Source organism: Cyphomyrmex costatus, unplaced genomic scaffold (genome assembly GCF_001594065.2).
Source record: "Cyphomyrmex costatus isolate MS0001 unplaced genomic scaffold, Ccosl1.0 scaffold837, whole genome shotgun sequence".
NCBI classification, from domain to species: Eukaryota; Metazoa; Arthropoda; class Insecta; order Hymenoptera; family Formicidae; genus Cyphomyrmex; species Cyphomyrmex costatus.
The window spans coordinates 65,891-88,482 of NW_017280416.1; the positions used below are offsets into that span (position 1 = coordinate 65,891).

The following is a 22,592-nucleotide window of genomic DNA, read 5'->3' on the forward strand; positions in this document are numbered from 1 at the left end:
TTTTTTTTTTTCTACGCTCTCCCCGGCGGGGAGCAACGACGCGACGCTACGCGACGTGACGTCTCGCGACGCCACGCGCCGCGGTGCCCGGTCGCCGAAGGAAGAGGAGAGACCGCGAGAAGAGTGGAGGCTGTTACCGTTTGCCGCTGGTAAACATGTTACGTTCGCGCAGCGGCGACAGCGAGAGGAGATCGTACGTCGTGCGCCAACCGGGACCACGGACCGCCGTCGCTGCCAAATAAGTCCGCGCGCGCGGCATGAACATGGCCTCGTCTACGAGGAGGTCCTGGAAGCTCCGTAAGATCTCATTGTTCATTGGGAAAAGGGATATCCTGGCGCGCGCGAGCACGCCATGCGTTCTCTCACGCTCTCTCTTTCCCGCTGTATCGCTTCTTTTCTTTCCTTCTTTTCTCTCCTCCGCGAGAATCCTGCTTTTCCGCGAGGTCTCCGCGAGTAAACAGTCTCTGTTTACTTTCTCACTTTAGCTGCTACCTCGCAGTTTCTTCCAATTATGGTTACATCTCGCTCAACCGGGGAATTTATCCCGCGGCGAAAATGAGAAGTCGTTTTTTTCACACGGTAGCAGAAACTAGATTGCAATAGATGGAAATTTTTGGGCCTGTTTTTACGAATGAATAATTTATATTGATGGAATGACAGTTATACTCTTTTTTAAATAAAAGAAGTGTATTGTATAGTTGACTAGAGAGTTGACTTTATTTGATGCTTGTCAAACTACAGGCATGAAAATTCATTAGTTCAACCTTTGCTCCTCTAATATATATGTATAGTAATTTCCCATTCTTAGCTAAATATCACAAATTATCAATAAGTTAAGTTTTAATTATAATTAAAAATATTAATTTGGAACAAAAAAAATATATAGATTATTTATTTAAATTAAAAAATGTTTTAAATACACTATTAACTTGTTTTTACTTATTGATGGAAATGAGCTTATTATGTATGTTTTTAATTTTTCAACCTAAATATATAATCTATATTCTATTTTAATTTGACATTTTCAATTATGTGATCAGGATTTACTTATTGACTTGTAGCCTGTAGCCCAGAATGGAAAATTATTTATTAGAGAAACAGAAAGATTGACATTTTAAATTTTCATGCTTGTAGTTTTATGAACAAATGAATTTCCTAGAAATCAAATTTATCTATTCCATGAAATCAAAAATAGAAAAAAATTGATAAAAAGTTATAAACTGTTCTGGTAATAAAATTAAGAAATTTACTAGAAATGGAATTGATCAGTTTGCTCAGGTGATTCTGATTTAGTAAATAGATTGATTTTTCTCCAACGTGAAAAAACAAAATTACACCTTATATATTCATAAATAAATCAATCTGAACAAAAATTATTTGTGTTATAAAATCTTTTATACTGTATCTCTTGCATAACATTAACGTGAATAAATCAGTATGCGTAAAATGTATTCTTTTCTTTTTTTGGCACAGAGGAATTCGTCGCCCATACACCGAACGTCAATTGCTTGGCGTTGGGCCACAAATCTGGTCGTGTTCTGGTCACAGGCGGTGACGACAAAAAGGTGAACCTATGGGCCGTTGGAAAGCAGAATTGTATTATGGTAATAATTGTTGCGCAACAATCCCATTATCTTTATTGAGTTCAAGATTAAATACAATGATTTGTAGAACAAATTTAAATTTATATTTATTTCTGTAAAGTACTATTTCATGAAAGAACTATAAACACTAAATTGTTTCTCAAACAATGTTATTGAATTTGTTAAAAATTACATGAAATTTGTATCTATCTGTTTCCAGAGCCTAAGTGGCCACACCACTCCCATAGAATGCGTACGCTTTGGCCAAACGGAAGATCTTGTATGTGCTGGCTCACAGACGGGTGCGTTGAAGATTTGGGATTTGGAGCATGCCAAGTTAGCGCGCACGTTAACGGGACACAAATCCGGGATACGTTGCATGGACTTTCATCCTTATGGAGAGTTGCTAGCATCTGGGAGTTTAGATACCGCGATTAAATTGTGGGATATCCGTAGGAAAGGCTGTATTTTTACGTACAAGGGACATAATAGGACTGTGAATAGTTTAAAGTTCAGTCCTGATGGACAATGGATTGCCAGTGCTGGGGAGGAAGGAATGGTCAAGGTGAGTCATATTATTTCCCAGGAAAATATATTTTTATCATGTGTTATCTTAAGCCTTCTTATCATCTTATATATAGAATGATTTTTATTCTTTTCTATACTATTTTATATATGAGACAGAAGACATTGACTTTTATGTTATTTTTAAATTAGCTGTGGGACCTAAAGGCCGGTAGACAACTAAGGGAATTTTCAGAACACAGAGGTCCGGCCACAACTGTAGAGTTTCATCCGCATGAATTCCTATTAGCTAGCGGTAGCGCCGACAGAACTGTGCACTTCTGGGATTTAGAATCGTTTCAGCTTGTATCTTCCACGGAACAGAGTCATTCTTCGGCCATCCGGTGAGTTTGCAAAACAATGATCCTACAATGTAATTGTTCAATCATACTAATTTGTTTTGTTATCGCGCTGTTTCACAGGTGCCTATACTTTAGTCAAGGCGGAGAATGTCTGTTTGCCGGTAGTCACGATGTTTTAAAGGTTTATGGCTGGGAGCCGGGCAGGACTCTAGATACAATACCGACTAACTGGGGAAAGGTCCAGGATATAGCGATAGCTCAAAACCAATTGGTAAAACAAAATGCTAGATTTTGAACTTTCGAATATGTACATTCGATGTTGCTTTTATTTAGTCAGGAAATTTTTTCAGATCGGCGCGAGTCTTCATACCGCAAATGTTGTTCTGTATATATGCGATTTGAAAAAGATTGCACCACTAGGAGGAATATCTGCCGTGAGTTCACCGTTTAGTCATGGAAATTCCTTGAGAAAGAGTTTTTCCAAAGAACGACCGATCAGTTTAAAGAAGCATACGTACGTTTTTGCGCAATAAAGTTCAATCTTAACGCCACATTTTTACATCAACTGATTATCGTAACACATCTATACGCGCTTCTAGATTGGACGTACGGACAATAGAAGAGGCGGATAAATCTGGCACTGATCCGGAGGACGAGGTCACCTATGCGGATATACCCAACGTAACCGATTACAGGGACGTTTTTCAACCGAGCAGGGCGTGTAAGTGATTCGTTACATCCGCCTTGTAATGTCTCATTGTTCACCGAGTGTGTGCGTGCGTGTGTAATAAAAATTCCAGACTAACATCTAACCCAACCCCTCGTGATCACTAGCGAACACACGATATGTCAAACACGTTTAAATGTGAATGCAAACGCTGTATAGTTTGTGAATGAGCATGCCGCGCATGATATGTTGCAGTGTCTCGCACACCACCTCCCGAAACCCTCGAGGCTTTCCAGGAGCCTCATGACATAGGTGAGTTTCAATAACCTTTGCATGGATTGTTACTAAATCATGATATAAGTTCCAAAACAAAATTTTTATCACTACAGCATTAGAATCTCAACAAAAAAGTGTAAATATTAATGTAACATTCAATCTTGATATAATGCATGTTAGAATACGAATTTTAAGAAAGTTTAATAATATGGATAAATTTTTTTATTTTTAAATTTATAATTTGTAAATCTAATATTTTTATTTATACCAGAAAAATCTTGTCTTAAGTTCTTTAAATGAGTATTGCATTATTTTGTTTTTAAGAGATTCTCTGGAATAAATATATATATATATAACTGCTCTTAGAAAAAGAGGACAATATCATTGATATACTATTAACTTATTTTAGATCCGGCGCAACCACAGATATTACAAAATCTCTCTACCTCAATGTCAAACCTGAGCACGATAGAACGCGAGGAGATGCCGTCGATGCCATCCCCTTCTTCACCGCCCCCGCCAGCGCCCACGTTGTCCCTGATGAAGCCAGTACCGGTGCGTGTTCAACCGATCAAATCTTCGATGCCGGTACAGAGGAATTCGATCATGTCGACGAGCCAGATTAGGGCGAATCTGCAGGCGAACAATGGCTTGAATCAAAGGGCGTCCAAGAACTTCGCGTCAATACCGCCGTTACGGCAGAACATCACACCGTTCCCAGGAAAGAGGATGAGCATCAACGAACAAACGGTGTCGGCGCCGTCTCATCCCTTAGGACCTCAAAGGTCGAACTCCACCCTGACGCCGCGCGTTGCACCGATGGCTGCAGTAATTCCCGTGATGGACGATGGCAAGCTGAAGAACAGAGTACCTAGCCCGGATTCCCCGAAGCACTGCCTGAAGAGGCAGAGCAGCAGGGATGGGGAGCAGGGATATGAAAGTGACTATCCTGTACAGTAAGTATACTTCTTGCGTGACAATGGACAATGTGAAGACGTATTTTCTTCAAGTATACAAATATAAAAAATAATTATCGTGAATATTTTAATGAGTATAATAGAAAAACGTTTAAATTGCAATTGGAAATTAATAAAGATTGGAATTAATAAAGATCTTTTTATTTTTTGACCAAAGTGATATTTTTTTTTAGATTGTGGTCTTTAAGAGAAAATAATTGTTCTTTACAATATAGAATATATTTATGATGCTCTAAAACTTAAAATTGAAAATTAATTATACTAAAACAATATTGTATTCTGTATACTTATGTAATTAATGTTTGGATGGCTTTTTTTGTTGTAGAATTAATAATATAAGACATAGTCCCTCAGATCCTGCGTTGAATAGGCCAAACACAGCGCAATCGAGGTCGACGTCGCTCAACCGAACTTTTGCTACCTCAACTGTGCTGTCGGCGCGTAATGCCTCCACGAACACATCATCGTCCACGAGAAAGCTACCTAATAAGGCTCAGGTCCCACCGAATCCCAAAGTCGATGTACTCCCGCAAATCCCAAAGTCGATTCTCTCGCAGATAAGGAAAGTCACAGACAAGGAAGAAGTGGTGCCGATGAGCGCCGATAAGCCTTATGGTTTAGATGTAGAAAATTTTTTACCGGTGAGTAATCTTTTTACTTATAAATTGTGCACAAATAACAAAATTAATAATAAAGTCTCCATCTTTATATAACGAGAAAATTGTCAAGTTTTAATTCTCTTCTATTTACGTTTTACAGCATAGTTACACCAGTCCCACGGTGTTGGATTATCCTCAAGGCGTGCTGACGGAAATGTCGGAGGCCGAAGTGCAGAACAGTATGTCGCGCAGCCACGATTCGATGATGGCAGTACTTAAGAGTCGGCATCGCTCATTACAGATAATTTATTCCCTCTGGCAAAATAAGGATCTCAAGGTTGTTATTCGTCTGACTTTGCGTAGAAACATACGAGACGTATAAAGCAAAAAACGTAACGTAATATTTATTTCAGGCCGCGGTGGATTCTGCAGTTGCGATGAATGACCTGGCAGTCATTGTGGATCTTTTGAGTATCCTCACATTAAAACCGTACGTAGTTTTATCGCGACCCAATAATTTTAATAATATTAAAAAATTTCTTAAGGTTATAAATGTAATTAAACAAATAAGGAATAAAATCTTTAACAATCAAATTGGATCTTAGATGCTTGAATAATTCTGTGTGAATTTATATACTACATATGTATAATAATAATTAACAAGGCGTATTTTAGGATCTGTGTAATTCCTTACTGGGTCCTATCAGCGAACTTTTTCAAAGTAGATATGAAATGTGAGTATGAAATATTCTACTTTACATTTTCTTATTAATATTCTCTAAGAACTTTTGATGTCCTCGAGATAATCTATCACGTTACAATAAAAACAATGAGATTATTTTGCAAATGATTTATATCGTTATCTTAAGTGGACCGATGACCTATTTCTTTGTTCGGAATATTTTTTTCAAACTTATCGTGTTTTCAGAGATTGCTTCGCTTTACAATTAGTGTCATATTTGCATTCCCGTCAGATTGCAATGGGCATTTGCATCTCATTGTCGCATCACGCGAGTATATTTAGCGATGACACGGTGAATATTCATCGCTCTTTGCGTGGCACACTTTGCATCTATTATCGTCTAAGATTACTTCACCTCAATAGTAAAACATCGCGTGCACGGCATTTATATTGGAAAACGGACACCCCTTCTAAAAGGGTGTTCAAACGGGGGTGCAGCGAGTTCGGGGCCGCACTATGGGAATGGCTAATTTGCCGAAGCGGGGAAACCCGAGGCGAGCGTTAGGGCGATGCGCGAAATTAGCCGAGACAATGGGAGATAGCGGCAGATGCAAATGCGACAAGACGCACGGATCATTCCTGTCGCTCGCTGAATCGTATTGTTCGCCAGACGAATTGAAATCTGAAGTGTCACCACGCTCGCATATGCCGGCGCGATGCGGTGACAGTGAGCGGACAAAACAACCGAGTGTCATCTTCAATGCCAAACGGTCGCCGATTAAAATTTGTTGAGAGTTAGACACATGTCGAAAAATAATACGGAACAAAATTTAAATAAACATTAGTTTAGACAAAGAAAATTTTTATAGTTTACAATTAAAAAATTAGAAATTAGGAGAAAAGCTTTAAAGTATTAAATAAATTTCGAAAATTCTAAATAGATTTATGTACTTAATATATATATATATGTTCCTAGATTTGAGAAATATTTAAATTTAAAAAATCGAAGCAGATAACTCTTTTTGCAACGACATATTTTTTCAAATGATCTACTGAACTAAATGAAATTAAATTTTGTTGTAATTACGTTTAAAGCACAGAAATATATATTTTACTTGAGATAAAGTTTTAAATTGCCATTATATACCATAACTGCAAAATTAAACGGTTTCTCGTCAGATACGCGCCACTTCCTGACCATTCGACTATAAATCCGAGTGAGGAGGGAGGAGGCTTGTCTTTTACGTTCATTTGACGCACGAAAGTGGGTGATTAACCGACTGCCCTCAGTTCCAAGCTGTTGCTCTGTCATGACGAGGAACGACTGTTTCCTTCCGCGTTTTTATTGTGAACTACCATTACTCACCCTCTTTATTTTTTGCGCACGTGTTGTCTCTCTCTGTCCTCTCATTATCAGGATATAATTCGATAACGATTCCTAATCACTCGTGTGAATTTTAGAAGCCTTAATTAACCTTTGGCCCCACATTTAATTTTTGTTAAAATATTTTATGTAAGGAGAAATTAAATTCTCATTTGTCTACTAGAGTGTTAAAAATATTTTGATCTGATTAGTTATATATATGTATATGTATGCATTAATCTTATACATTTTTAAATTTATTGTAATATTGTATATATATTACAAATTAGCTTTTTATTGCGTCTTACTATTAGTTTTCAATAATATTTGTTACAAATCTTTATTTTCCAATTAAAAAAGTCTACGCTATTCTGTTATGGTATAATCAATTTTCTATCCCTGCAATTTCGATCTATGTGTGTGTGTGTGTGTGGAAATTGAAATTATTTGATATTGATTTAACGATTAATTAGTTATTGAGCGGTAGATCGTCAGACAACTTCCGATAAACTCATTATCTTCCCTAAAATTAGACTTCGATCGAGCATCTAATGTCTTAATAAGCTTTCCTTTTCGTCTTTTTCTTTCTGTTTGAACTTCTTTCTTGCCTTCTTCTGCCAAGTATATATTTATTTCAGCGGGCGATAATTACGATATAGCATTTAATTTATTCTGTCCACTCTCATTACAAAATAATAGCTATTTAATTTCAACAATTATAATTTTCTCATTAATTGTCGTAATTTTTCTCAGAACTTAAAAATATAATATATCTGAGAGAATTTGAAATTTTGAAACCTGAGACATTAGTTGTAGAAAAAATTTCTTCATAATTCCTATTTTGTATATACTTCTTTTTAAAAAATAAGATTTCTCTGATAATTTAGTTTCAGAAAATATATTGTATTATAATTGGACTATTCGTGCTGATTACCTGGAGCAATGTCAGTGACGGTTAATAGCGGTCGAGCGGTCGGTATTAGCACCCTGTGCGTATACTTAATACCGTGAAAAGTGAATTCAAACTAATTATCCGCCGCTGAGCAGCTGTCGTTTGCAGTCATTCGTAATAGGCCGTCAAGCATTTATTGGTACCTGCCAGTCTACTCGGAAATAAATTATACTTAATATAAATCCTATATTTATACATAAAGTTGAAGTTTTTACATAGAATAATTTTGTTAATTCTATTCAAAAGATTTTACAACTACTTTGCTGCTTAATTATCCCCATATTTAACATGAAAGTTAAAACAATTATTTTTAATTATCTAACTAACTTTCTATCTAATTACTATGTAGGAATAAATGATTCTGAAAATTCTTATTTTTCATTTAAAATATTTCTGAAATACAGTAAGATAGACATGAAAAGCGTCTGTGCTTGTTTATTAAATTCGCATTTTTTGAGGAGCAGTGGTTTTATATTCTGATTTCGCAATCATCGACGGGACGCAAAATCGACACGGACAAATGTACACATCTCGGACGACTTATTATGTAGTGACGGTTTGCATACAGCCTGCTCGTCATTTTCACGGCTCGTTCGTCGCGGCCTTTCGTCCTGCAACCGATGCCTCGTGAGAAAAAAAAGAGATCGTCGACCAGAATGTCTAGACGCGTGTCACGTGTCAGGGGAGGGTTTGCGCTCCGCCCGATCGTTTTCCAATTTCGCGATTGCTTCTCGTATCCCCTTTTGTCGTCTATTTGTCCCCCTTTTTATCATCTAACTTCATCCTTATAGATCTTTTTTGATTTTGAAAAGAAAAACGCGATCTTTGCTGCAAAACGTTGAAAATTATTTGGCGAAGCATTAGATTAAGCTTATAAAGAATGAAATAAAAAAAATTAATATTTTGATATTTTTTTAGTACGCCAGAAATGACAAGATTAAGTACGATAAATAGAAATATATTAAATATTAATTTGCGAAATTTTAAGTCAACGAGATCTCTGCAATCTGATTTCTCTATTTTACTCAAAGAATTATTTAAAAAAATTTATTTCAACGATGTGCTAAACAATTATTGTATTATTCTTTATTATCTAAATCTATCTGAATAAATATATTCTATATTAATTGTATCTAAATAATTATACTTTAAATTATTTTAGTTGAAACATCCACGAGGAAGGTTTTTTTCTAAAGCCTACGACTCGACTATTCTCATATCGGTTTCACATTTTGTTACAAGTCGCATAAAATTCGAGTCGTCGCGACTCGTGCACGATGCATTACACGCAGTATTGTTGATCGGCACGTTGCATTCATGAGGCTATTCGCGATTCGTCTCGCTGATTCGAACGGGAGCTCGAACCCTTTATCGCCCGTCCATCCGAAAGCAAGAGCGTGCTGAATCGACAGGCAAGCCTTTCGTGCCTTTCGTTATTTATTGACGTCGTTAGCGGGCCTAATAACGCTCGTTTTACCGAACGGACCAGGCGTGACTAAACCAGTGTTGCGAGACAGGCTTCCATTCTCATTCCACGATTGTTTTGATCCTAAACGTCCGAACTATTCGTAGACAAACGAGTTGTAAATTACATAATATAGCATCTTGTTTGTTTTATTAGTTTTTTATTATAATTAAAGTAGTTTTAAAGTACACAACTAAAGTATATTTAATTAAAATAGTTAAGATACATAGTTATAATTTATTTCTCTATTCATTCATAGTTTATTTATAATTTGTTTTTATTAAATATTTTATATTTTAACATACATTTTAATATTATTTGAAATTATTTAAAATATAATTTGAACAGTTTTAATATTGGATTAATTAGACATGAAAATATTGGTATCTTTAATCTGAGCCATGTATACATACTTTTTTAAATTATTTTGTATGATCTATATTTTATTATTAATTTCTGTTAAAATTTGATTTGTTTCAGGTATATAACGATAGCTTGTTCGGCATTGAGACTTATTCTTCGTAATTTCGCTTCGGTGATAAAATCCAACGTGGAGGCACCTCTACATACGATTGGCGTCGACGTGTCGCGAGAGGAACGGTGAGTTTTATTTATTATTTATATGGTACATCTAGATATTTTATTCGAATTTTTCTCTATTGATTTTATTAGCAACAATTCCTCAATTTTTAGCTCAATTTTTAAACTATTAATTTATCTTGATATATTTATAATACATTAATGTCGCGTAAAAATTTAATGATAAAAGAATATACTCAAATATTATGTAGTTTTTAAAAATACTATAGAAAACCAAGATGATATTTTCAAGATGTAATGTAACTTTGTCATCGTTCCATCTTTGGTATGGAAACTTCACGTGTTTTTTTCTTTCTCCTTCTAGGTACCATAAGTGCCTTTCCTGCCATGAGAAGCTTTTGGCGATACGAGCGATCCTGCTGAAGAAGCAATCGACGCCTGGCAAACTCGGCGCCTCATTCCGCGAACTAGCGGTGCTCATCAGGAGCCTCGAGTGACCTCGAGAGTGGTGTCGTCTGAGACCCTCGTGAATTCGACCGCCAGTATCGTCGGTCGACGACTACTGGTTTCCTTTCGATGATCGGCTCAGCAATGGTGAAACAAAGACCACATTGTGTCCGCCAAATAGAAACGAAACAAAACTTTGTTAGGGAGTAGCAACGAGATCACGGCCTATCTTTTTGAGAAAACGCTCGTGAGAACGTTCCTGCTGCTACCGCCTTCTTCCATCGTTCTCGATCAATCCGTTTACCGATCTCCTTTTCCTTGTCGTTGTTTTCCCCGCAATCGCGTAGCCATTCTTAGAGAAAGCGAACAAAATTGCGAGACGTTCGTTGCTTAGTCGCTGAACGGTCGGACGAGTCGCGCTACTTATCATCATTAATGGAAAAAAATGAAAAGAGAAAGAGGAAGTGTCGGTGAAGGCATGGAAAGAAACAAATTTATATGAAGAAGAGTTTGCAGAGTTAGATGAGAGGCAGGTGAAAGCGAGAAAAGACATTGTTGCGAAACATATCTAATATTATACTGAAACATCAGGATTAATTTAATTTTACCAGTTTTTTAAAACGCGTAAATTTTTAAACTATTTCTTAAGATTTTTGTATTTCTTTCCTATTTTAAAAATTCAAATTGATTAAATTATTTTTAGAAAATTTAAAAATATATCTAGAAATATATTTTTAAAACAATAAAGACACATCATACATATCGAAGTTTTTAAAGAACAAATTACATTAAATGGAATAATCCGCGCGCGAAAGAAAAGTATGAACATTCAGCTCGCTTTTATCATTGGAAGTATTCGTCTCTCTGCTTTCGTCAATTAATCATTAATGTGGTTTAAAATCTAAACAAAGTAATAACGAAATAAGGATAAAAAATGAGTTCGCTATATCCCGATGCATCAGTATATTGATTTCGAGATTCGTGTAGAAATTAAGAGGGTCCCTAGTGGGTTCGTTAGTTCGCGCAAAATGAAGCTAAAATGACATTTTGCGCCTTTCTTGCCACAGATCACACGATTATCGATCATTTTGACTAAATCAGCCTCAAATCCGCGCAGATGAGGGCGACGGTGACTAATACGATTAAACGAATAACGAAGGGTAACGTAGTATAACACACCTTTCCTAGAGTTTACGAGAGAAATTGTATTTTTGAAAGAGGTATTTGCGTCTATTTACTAATAAAGCAATTCTGACGTAGGCGTAGATACCTTGATCCTCATGAAGGCAAAATCATAAGATATAAAGTGAGAGAGGGCCTAAGCGAGAGCTTACATGGGCCTAAAAGGACGGGAAGCGTGAAAAGAATTGGAACGGGGAAAAACATGTCGATGAGCGACTCGTTTTTATATTCACGGTTAAATTATTTTTTTACGAGCATTCATCATGAACTGTATTTTATCCCGACATTTTTGATTGCCTAATATTTCACAGAGCTAAATATAGAAACATTGTTAAAATATCGATGCGGTGTCGCTATTATATACGCGTTATAAAAGTGTATTTTTAAAGATTTCCGAACAATTTTTTATACTCTATTTTTGTCGCCGAATGAACGTTTTAATTAGCATGCAAAGGATACGGAGGAGTGAAGAAAATATTTCGAACTCTGGAGACAATTTTGTAAGACTATTTTGTAAGATTATTTTTGTTTCTCGTGTTGCGATTTCTTCGCATTTTGTAATTTTATCGTGTCGCGATAAATTAAAAGGCAGTGATCGAATAGTATTAATTTAAACGTTGCACTCATGAAATTGTAACGCAAAAGAACAGTTTATATTTTTGTACTTTACGCGCATGGCCTCGCAAAATTGGAACAGTATTAATGAAAACAGTATTTATGCGTATGTGGCTCTTATAATTTTGAGTCTTAATCACCTAATGAGAATCCGCTTAGCGAAATATTTTTGGGGTTCAATTTGCAGCGAGGATTAACGACGCTCACTGTCTTTTGATCTCCTCGTGGCGATGATATTTTCATATATTGTGATTTTTTACACTCTTTTAATATTCTGCTTTCGGAATTGTGTTCCGGTGAATCGCATCACGCGGATTACTATTCGAAAACAGGCGAAGAAAGCGAGGCAAGATAATCCGAGGCGCTCTTCACATAAATGTTTCTTTTTTGTTACCGTCATCGAATCTTTTACCACTGATTTTATGTATGTATTATTTAAATCATTAAGTGTATCACGTCTTCTGTATTAAGTCGATCGTTGAACTTTCCCTTCCAATGTAGCGGGAGGCGATCCTGATATTGCTGCCAATAGAGGATTATTTATTACATATGTGCAATACTTGGTCGTGCGATCATCCTCCGCATAGCGAGACCTTACATTTGCATTTTCTCGTCCTCGAGGGAAGGAGAATCGTGCGTTGCACAAACGAGAGGGCAAAGCGGTGCCTAAGAGATATAGATATTAATTACAACTTTTAACACGTTGCCTCGAAGTATTATGTAATAAAGCGTACAACTCTTTTTTGTTAATTTTACGTTTCACATGTTTTTTCTTTTTTTTTCTTTTTTATATAGAGCGTCGCTACCACATACCTTCGCAACGATATTCTGCCCTGACCTTTTCCGCGTTAGAAAAGGGGATTTCCGTTATAAATCCATATAGGTGTAAATCGCCGTGTTAAAGAGAATAAAATTGTTTCAGTTAGTCGTGACTTCAGAACACTGTAGAGAAATAATTTTACGCAAAAAGCAGAAAATCAAAGGAAACGGACAGAATTTCGAAATAAAGACGAAACCATTAAAAATTGTCAGGTTTGGAGGAAGATCCATTACTTTTCGTGAAAGTGAAAAAAATTTGACGGCAAGCACCGTGAAAGGGAACTTGTGTTTTCTATTTTTATATGGATAAATTTTCATTAAGTAAATATCCTAGTGACCGGGCATGGACATTCGTTTACTAAAAGATTGCAACACTTTTTTTCGAACTCATCCTTGCCTAGAGCGGTTGAACGTAAAATTAGATTCATAAGAACCAATCGCTCGACGAACAAGTTGCATTCCAAAAGCCATCGAAATAAAAGGGTTCAATTTTTTAGTAAACGTCTGTACCTGTATCCGGACACTTAACAAAATTTATTATTAATCTAAAATGCTGTTTTATTACAATGTTATAATTTATTTATATTCAAAGATTATAATTAAAATACTGTATTTAAAAAAGTATTTGAGATTAACAATAATAATACGAGATAAATGTACCAGTTAGTGGATGTGAATCAATTGTTGGATAAAGTGATAAAATATTTCAAATATTAAGCTTTTAATGATATGTACAATTCTAACTAAATGTTATTAAATTTTTATAAACAAATTTATTTTGAGTCGTACATATCGTTAAAAGTTTAATAAGTTTAAATTTTGTATCACTTTGTCCAATAAATTGGGCCATGTTCACCAACTGTTTATTAACTGATACATTTTTATCTTAAACAAATACAGTTTTTTTTTTTTAATAGAATGTCCGGACATAGGTACTGTCCGGTCACTGGGACATTTACCTTATATTCGTCTCCCTGCTACTTTCGCGTTATCCTCGGATCGCGATATGAAATCACCCTGCACACGCTTAAAGCCATGTAATAGCACCCTTAGCACAGATAGACTTTCGCAGTCTGCCAAGCGTTTTCGCGGAATGGTGTGGGAAGAGGAGCTCAAGCCTCCAACCGGATGGCCTAATCGCTTTCGAAATGGGGGTAAGATAAATTACGAGGATACTCGTTGTCTGTTCCGTCCAACTTATTTTTGTAAGGGAGTGAGAAAGGGAGAGGGAGAGTGAGAAAAAAAATATGAAAGAGAGAGAATGCGTTCTGTGTGCGTGCGTCCTTTGAATGCTCCTGTAACTTATCATCTTGTAACTTATCGCTCCAATCGGTACGCTCGCATATTGCCGATTTTAGCTTAAGCTTACGCTCATACATTACGTGATATCGATCGTGATCCACGATCTCGAGCGAGGATCGTCTCGAGCGTGTAACTTTGCTCCGAGTTGCGCCGGTGATCGTTTATCGTCCGATATAACGATCCCGCGAACGTGGAATTTGCATTTCGCAAATTCCGATCTGTCATCATACCATCTTACATGTTACTTTTATTAGATAACAAATTTTATTACTGTTTTACCCGATACATATATTAGTCTACTGCGCGTTATCGCTGTTTTATTTTAACATTCTCAATTTTTATTTGCTCCGATTTGTGTTATTTAAACGGGAGTATAATAATAAATTGTGTTATTTATTCTACCCCTGCCTCTTTCTTTTGTATTTCCTCTGTCACTTTAGACATTCGTCATTACGTTACACAGTTTGGAATATTATTGAATGCAAATTAGGAGATGTGATAACGTTAATGGGTTAAACATCCGCGAGGTATGAGCGTCGGCTGTAATATTATTAAAAATATACCTCCGTCTATTTTACGACAAAAGTTTGCACTAATTAATAGCAATATATACGTAATATATATATTCTCAATACAAATATATTAAGAATTATATGTTATTTTGATTATGTATTATAATTCTTAATATAAATATAACTTTGGAAAGTGACTTTAAGAGAGCGATGGACGAGCATTTTTGATATCGACATTGTAAATATTCCATTCTGTCGGGATTCTATTTATTTTCTATAATACTCGCGCAAGCCTCTCCAATATGATTGCAATAATATTCATAATCACTGTCATTTAACATTTAAAAATGCGAAATCTTCATTTTCATGTTGTAGAAACGAATTCAACGACTAGTTCTTTGCTGTTCTAGTTATTATTAACGAATACATTTCTGCTCGACGAGCTGGTTCAAACAGCCCGCGACTGTAAATATTTTGTAAATTGAAGCATGCAAAAAAAGGATCACGGAAAGAAAAGGAATCCTTCGCGGTCTACTTCGCTGTGTATTTTTCGCCTATTCTAATTTCATCTAGCGAAATCCGCTTCGATGTTTAGGATATACGTTGTATATAACGAAACTTCATTTGTAATTGCGACTTAATTGCCCTGAACGGGTTTACCATTAATTATCTCGCAATCGACAAGGGAAAATTGTTCAGCAAGGGACGATTGACGATTCATCAAACCTCGTACACAACTGCCTTAATAATTATCCTGAAATTCCTGTCTACGAATTTGCGTTGTACGCGTGTTAATCAATTTTAGCTATTAAGTCTAATTGCAATAATAATACTCTTTGACCAAAATTTGTGTCAACTATTTTGCCCCTCCCCTTCCTTAATCAATTTCCAGAATGTTTTTGAACAAAAAGTAAAGGTTTTCTCTTTGATCTTCCTGAACGAGATAGTTTTATTAATACTATTTTCCATTTTATTATAATCCGAATTATTATAGTTATCTACCAATGAAATTTTTTTGTGAATCGAAGAAGTCGATAATCCTATCTCATCCATCAACGCCAGGCTTTTTTTATCGTATTGATTTATCCTGTGAAAAAAATCACGAGATTGCAGGACTATCAAATATTTGCATCGACGCTCTACGTCGCCCTTTAAAGCCCGATTTTTGTCAATCAATCTTGTTGCTACACGTAATCGCAAATGTAGCAATTGCGAAGTGTAAAAATGTACTTTGTACATAACTCTCTTTGTTCAAAAATGAATTATACATTGCTTGAGAAAAGTTAAGAACGCCTAAATCGATGTCTAATAAATTGATCTGAATTATAATAAAATTATCTCTCGAAAAAATTAACTTTTAAAAATATATATCTTTCAATTTATTGATATAATTTTTTTGAAGTCTATATACATAATCGAATGTATAATAAATTAATATAAATCCAATATTTGGATTGTAATAAATTAAACAATCCTTAAAACGTATAATAATTTTTAAATAACAAAAACTCCTGTACAATTCAAATATAAACTTGGAAAGAAAAGAGCACTAAGAGTTATAAGCGCAGATAACTTTACGCAAACACTATATATGTCAAGCAAAACTTATTTATTATAATAATTATGCTTACATGTTTCGGGATTAAACATCATACGATATACTTATCAGTGTTTGCGTAAAGTTATCTGCGCTTAACTCCTAGTGCCCTTTTCTTTTCAAGTTTATAGTAAAATAGTCTGTAAGATAGTCTTAAAAAATAAAAAATAGAATCGATACGCTTTTCTGAGTAGATACACCGTTAAAGTACCTAATTATGCATCGCTTTTGACACATTCAGGATTAATGTGGGAACGAAAGGATTGAGATTTCGGAACGAGAACACCAAGTCGAACGATACTCGATCTCGGGCGACACCGTGAAAAATAGTGCAAATATTCGCGTTATAATCCGTGAAATATCGCGACCGTTTAAATCGAGGCACGCGTGGCGGCTGTTTGCATCTGGATTATGTATTCATGGGATTATACGAGCTCTTTCCGTCGGGGTGTCCACGCCTAGCAACCCTTCGTTGAGATATTCGGCGCCGCGATATCGCGAGAGCTAATCCTTATTATGCGAGAATTGATTTATAAAAAGTATCAGGTCATAAGATTTTTTTATAATATTATATATATGGCAAAAAATGTAAATGCACTAGAATACCTGTATAAAAACATAAATTATAATAATATAAAATTTTTAAGATATTTTAAAAAATTAAACTTGATCTTTGAACATAAATTACGTCAACAAATATAGTAACTTAATGAGATAAATGACTAAATACGAACTAATAATAATTTCAAAAACTTATTGATTATATACAATATTTAATATGTTACATACATTAAAAATTAAGCGAAACTGGTTTCAACTTTAAAGTAAAGTTCTTTAGTTCTTTATCGCATGATTTATATTCAAATTAAATTAAACAATATTGTTACATGAATTCCAATTAATAAAATGTAATGAATTTAAAATTATAAGGATAATTAAGTTCTATTATAACACATTATAAGGCCAACACAATTAAAAAGCTAAATAATAATGATCAGTTCATTATTGAAAATACAATTTATTAATGAAAATACAATATAACGATCTAATAAAATAAAGAACCCAAAAAGAGATGAGCTAAATAAATACATTTTAAAGAGTACATACCATATAATGCGAGTATAGTACTTTCGAAATACAACTTTAAGTTTTAATATATTATATACTCAGTTCTTTTCACAGAATTGCTGACAATGTTCATACTGACTATATAACGCTGGATGCTGGATTAATAGAGTGCTTCCGTAGTTCTCTCGATCTTTTCAAAATTATCATCATTCCTGTGAGAAATTGCGTAGGAGGCACCCCCGGGAGGGTGCACGCACACGCAACTCGCGTCAGGTGCATCGGCCGGTGTCCTCCCACGGCGAGCGGTGCCGATTGTTGTGACGGTGATGAGTTTAAGTCCTCTTCTTGTCGCCACCTCGAGCGTCGAAAATGCTGTTTTCTCACAATACTCCTGCAACAATGCGTCTTTATGGAGAAGAGAAGGAGGAGAAGGAGGCTGGACCGACGTAAGCGGATTATCCCGGCCCGGCGGAAAGCGATACCGATACACGGCAGATTCACATACGAGGACAGGGGGAACGAGGAGTTCAGCTTCCGCGTCCAGGCATTCTTCGGCCCTCTCCCGTTGAAAGCGGCCTTCTGCCGGCCTTTGATTCCTTTTCTTCATCGACGAGAAAACGCGACGGGTCTTCTACCCCTCATATAGTCTACCTACGCTCTCCATCGCGCGTAATGGCTATCTTGTCGAGATCTTCTTCTTCTGCGAAGAAACCTGCCCTCGTTGTTCGGCGGTAGGAATGTAGTGAATGTGATGATGTATATATATTTCATGTTGGATATAAATAATTTCACACTTTCCTACAGGCGTCGGAGGAGTCAGTGGAAATTTGCGAGCCTCTTCTGCGATTATCTCAATTCATTGTTGCTGTTACAGCTGCTTATATTATTACGACTTAATTACACTCTGTATTTTATCTCGGAGAAGAATAAACGCAGTTTAACAATGTCTCAGGTAATGTAAAATTTGAAGTAAACCCTTTGCAATTAACAGATATACTTAATGCCCGTTCCTACCAATGTAGTTTATTTAACTGTTTATTGATGTTAAAAATCAAAATAAAATCATTTCTTATTGATTTTTGTATGTTTTCTGTTTTATTTTGATGACAAATAACATCAGTAACTAAAATTATGAAGTTTCCTACGTTGAACTAAGTACTTAATAAATGTGAAAATAGGAAACACGACTATCATAGTCCTTGGTATCAAATTGCATATTTTTGTATACCTTAATTGGTTTTTTTGTGTAGTAAGTACTGTGCGGTTCAACGCACCGTATATAATTACTTCGCTCGTTCATCTCGTCGCAATTCCTTTACAATTTACAATACAATTCTCAGTTTTTTCGACAAATTTCACGGACTCTGTTCCCAAAAGAAAACCTCCATCTCGAAATTTCGGCGAACGCGATCTTACAGACGGACGAAAATATCCCTCACCAGGATCAAGCGTGCACGCGATGCGCTCGATGCACGCGATCTGCGTTTACGGCGAAGATCGGCGACGTTTGTCATGTAAATAATATCTGCAGCGAGACACCAAGAGTGAAAAGGGACCCCGAAAAGAGAAGATTGGGGAGAGGGAGAATCGAGGGAGCTATATTCCAGAGCGCCAAAGTAAAAAGGCAGGAACGGGCGTAAATAGGGAACGCGAGGGACAAAGCATCTCGCATAACAAGAAAAAAGGGAGGTAGAAAGAGGTGGAGGGAGCACGAAGGGTGGCACTATTGTGCCCTTCTTGTCTCTTCGTCTGCAATCTGGACATACGCACGCACGCACGCATGCATGCACGCACACACAAATCGCGTTGCAAAAATCATTGGCTTGTAAATGTAATCCGGCCAAGGGGTGAGTCGATTCACCCCCTGCGATCGGATTGGCTAATTACGAGAACACGAGGTAGGGGGTACGAGGGTGACGTCACTGGGCGTGCTCGCGGTGTGATTGGTCGGCGTGGCCAAAGGGTGGCCAGCTACCCCATCGTCTCTATTTTTGTGACACTCAGCGCCTCCGTCTCTTTTCGGCATGCTGAGAAGGGGTGGCCGGAGGGTAGAAAGGTTTCGCGGGGAGATGCGAACGGGGCGGAAGGGCGGGACTACCCGCCTAGGGCACAGTTAATCGATAGGGTCCCGTTTCGAAGAGAGAGGGGTAGTTCTCAGTCGCGAGAAGATTCAATCTGAGAGAGGCTGCGAATATTTTTAGAAACGAACAAAGGTAGCAGGCGTTTATATTACGTTCATCTATGTAAAACATTTAATACATAATCATAAGTCTTGTTGATGAAAGATTTTTTCGTTTTCCTCAATTATAAATTATGAAATTATGTAATAATATTGTATTAAGCGAGTATCTGATCGAGCAAACAATCTCATTAGACGAAAGAACGGTTTTACTGAAGTATGTAACAAGTTAGCAAGATACTAATCTGAAAATAATTGTTAGACCATCAAAATAATTAGGTAAGACGTTCAAACTAATTACTAGAATATCAAAATTTTTTACATTCAAAGAAAAAGAGACATAGTTATAACAGTTATAAAAGTGACAACCGGGTAAATTTATATATAAAATTAATGTACAGTTCACTATTTTGTAGTTATTACACTATAAACTAGTTTATTCAACTATTTATGTTAATTTTATTATATACAAAACTTGCATGGTTATCAGCTCTATAATTACTATCACTACTATATTTTTCTTTAAATGTTTACTTTTTAAATCTCTGGAACGCGGCATCTTTAAATCTCTCACTCTAAAAAATAAAAATACAGCCAGTTTTAAAAAAAGCTTAACTTTAATCTTTAAGAATAAGCTTTTATTCTTCAGAGTGATATTCGCTCTACATGTTTTTTTTTTTAAGAAAGTATCATGCCTGAATTTCCTACAAAATTATTTAATGGTCCAAGAAAATTATTTTCAGAGCTATCTGAATTTTTAGATGCTTCAAAAAATTGTTTTTTTTGTGTAAATTAAAAATTAAATCTTTCTTACATTTAAATTCCAATCATCGTACTAAAAGAACCAATACTGATCAGTTCCATTTCGAAGGCTCTGATCCGTTAGTACCTCGCTCTACTCATAATAGGAATATAAAGCGTTTCACTTTCAAGATGCGCAGTCGATGACCAATTAAAAAATGAATTGACTTAAAATATAAAGTTATAAATCACTATAAGAGCTATTAGAAATTTATCTTCACTAAGAAATTTTCTCCAAAATTGTATTCAACTGCCATTATATGCAATACAATACCTGACTAAGATAAGAATGTCTGATTAAAATGGACGAATCTGAAGATTTTGAATATATCAATTACGATTTCAGTCATCTTAACTATAATTCTAGTTTATTTAACTAGAGAATTCAAATTAATTCAACCAGACATTTTTCTCAGTATTGTATTTTTTTTTACATCATGGTTCTACCGACCGGAGCAGAAAGACTGCGTAAGGATACGCGCGGAGGCTGGACTGCAACGAAAATTGTCAGGATAATTCAAGGAGGTCACGCACGCGCCAGATGGGCCGTGTGTTCTCCCCGTGCACGCGTGCACTTCTCCAGGAAATTTGCAGCTGGCGAGCGCGCGCGTACAAGCGAAAACGACTAGCACGTGCTCCTTGGAACGAACTGCCCGACTCCTGTCAAACTCCTGTTTCACGTTGGGCAGTTTGCCATTAAAAAGGTCAGGAATGGCAGCAGAAACTTCCTTTGTCGATGAAATAATTTAAAGAGCTTAATTACTACAGTTTAAAGCCTATTCTACAATGTGTTCTTCATTTCTTGTTTCTTACTTTTCATTTCTTGCTTTCTTCTCTCTTTGCAACTGTTTTATTGATAATTTTATTGATATTTCTTATTACGTATTTCGTGTTTCTTTCAAAGTTAACTTTTATCTTGGGCGATAGAAAACGAAAAGCAGGATAAGAGCAAAAAGCAAGAAACAGAAAACGAAATGCATATCGTAGAATAGGCTTAAGAATATCTAAATTGTCATATAAGAAATATCTTATCATAATCTAGTTCATATATTCTTTCAATGTAATTTTTAATATTATAAACTGTTGAACTGAAGAAAACTATATAGTCAAAACGTAGATCTGTTTTTTTTAGTTCTTGCACGGTTCATGTTTTCTCTTTTTCTCTCCAACATGGAGAGAAAAGAAAAAGAGATGAACCGTACAAGAATAAGTTCAGCTAAAAAGAATAACAGGCTTCATATTCACTTATCTTGAACAACATATGATATTAAATTAATTTTATATAATATTTTTACTGGAATAATTTGTGCTGTATAGGATTGTATCGTTTCTTTTTTCGAAGTATTAGAACAAATATTATTATAATAAATTATCTCTTAATAGATAAATAAAATATTTTCTCTGTCGCACTTTTCGCTTTCGAAATTTAGTATAATAATTGAGATATAAGACTTGCGCCAGGACTAATGTTACGAAAATACGGTATGATACTTGGGAAGAGGGAGAGTTAAGAATCAGCTAATTCATGACGGGGTAACCGGCTCTGTCGAGTTCGTACCGTTACACCTAGACGAGCGTGGAAACGTTATACAGGGAATCGACGACGCGCGTGGTCGACGAGCAACTCGACTGATGGATATCAGGTTGCGATATCGATATCGAATTATACGCCGCCTTGAATCGATACTGGTGGAAAAAAGCAAGGAAAGGAGAAAAAATAGAACCGGCTCTCTGACGACGCGGCGACTTCCTAGGTCAATATCTGTTAAATAGACGTGTTACAAGCTCTAATTAAATTAATTACAGATTACATTACGAGTTATTTTTAAGACGTAATTACATTTTACGACTACGCATTAAACTAGCTTCTCAGAAAGATTTCTAATAACGAGACAAAAACATGGGCTGCTAAGATATTATACATCGTATTTGAATTACATGACTTTCCTATATCGAGCTATTAATTATTATAAGAGGATTCGATCTTTAAGCAGTAATTATTATAATTTTGTCTTTAAACAATGATCGTCAAGAAAAAAATAAAAAAAAAAGATATATCTGTGTTTATCTATATTGGAAAATATCGAGATTGACTCTCTT

General features: G+C 35.7%; 1 protein-coding gene across 1 annotated transcript; it reads left to right on the forward strand.

Moving 5' to 3' along the window:
* Nucleotides 1-263: 263 nt before the first annotated feature.
* On the forward strand, nucleotides 264-10,634 carry kat80 (katanin p80). The gene is made up of 15 exons (XM_018549547.1): nucleotides 264-297; nucleotides 1,474-1,604; nucleotides 1,804-2,148; nucleotides 2,301-2,491; nucleotides 2,570-2,720; nucleotides 2,800-2,963; nucleotides 3,049-3,170; nucleotides 3,372-3,428; nucleotides 3,802-4,348; nucleotides 4,695-5,010; nucleotides 5,129-5,305; nucleotides 5,382-5,465; nucleotides 5,644-5,702; nucleotides 9,911-10,030; nucleotides 10,335-10,634. The coding sequence occupies exons 1-15, from the start codon at nucleotides 264-266 to the stop codon at nucleotides 10,465-10,467; spliced, it is 2,631 nt and encodes an 876-aa protein (XP_018405049.1). The 3' UTR covers nucleotides 10,468-10,634.
* The last annotated feature ends 11,958 nt before the right edge of the window (nucleotides 10,635-22,592 follow it).

Excerpts from the sequence above, each read along its gene's own strand:
- kat80 (XM_018549547.1), top strand. The coding sequence starts at position 264 with ATGGCCTCGTCTACGAGGAGGTCCTGGAAGCTCC. Across the intron at positions 2,149-2,300 it reads GGGAGGAAGGAATGGTCAAG|CTGTGGGACCTAAAGGCCGG; the intron begins GTGAGTCATATT and ends TTTTTAAATTAG. Across the intron at positions 3,171-3,371 it reads TTTTCAACCGAGCAGGGCGT|TGTCTCGCACACCACCTCCC; the intron begins GTAAGTGATTCG and ends GATATGTTGCAG.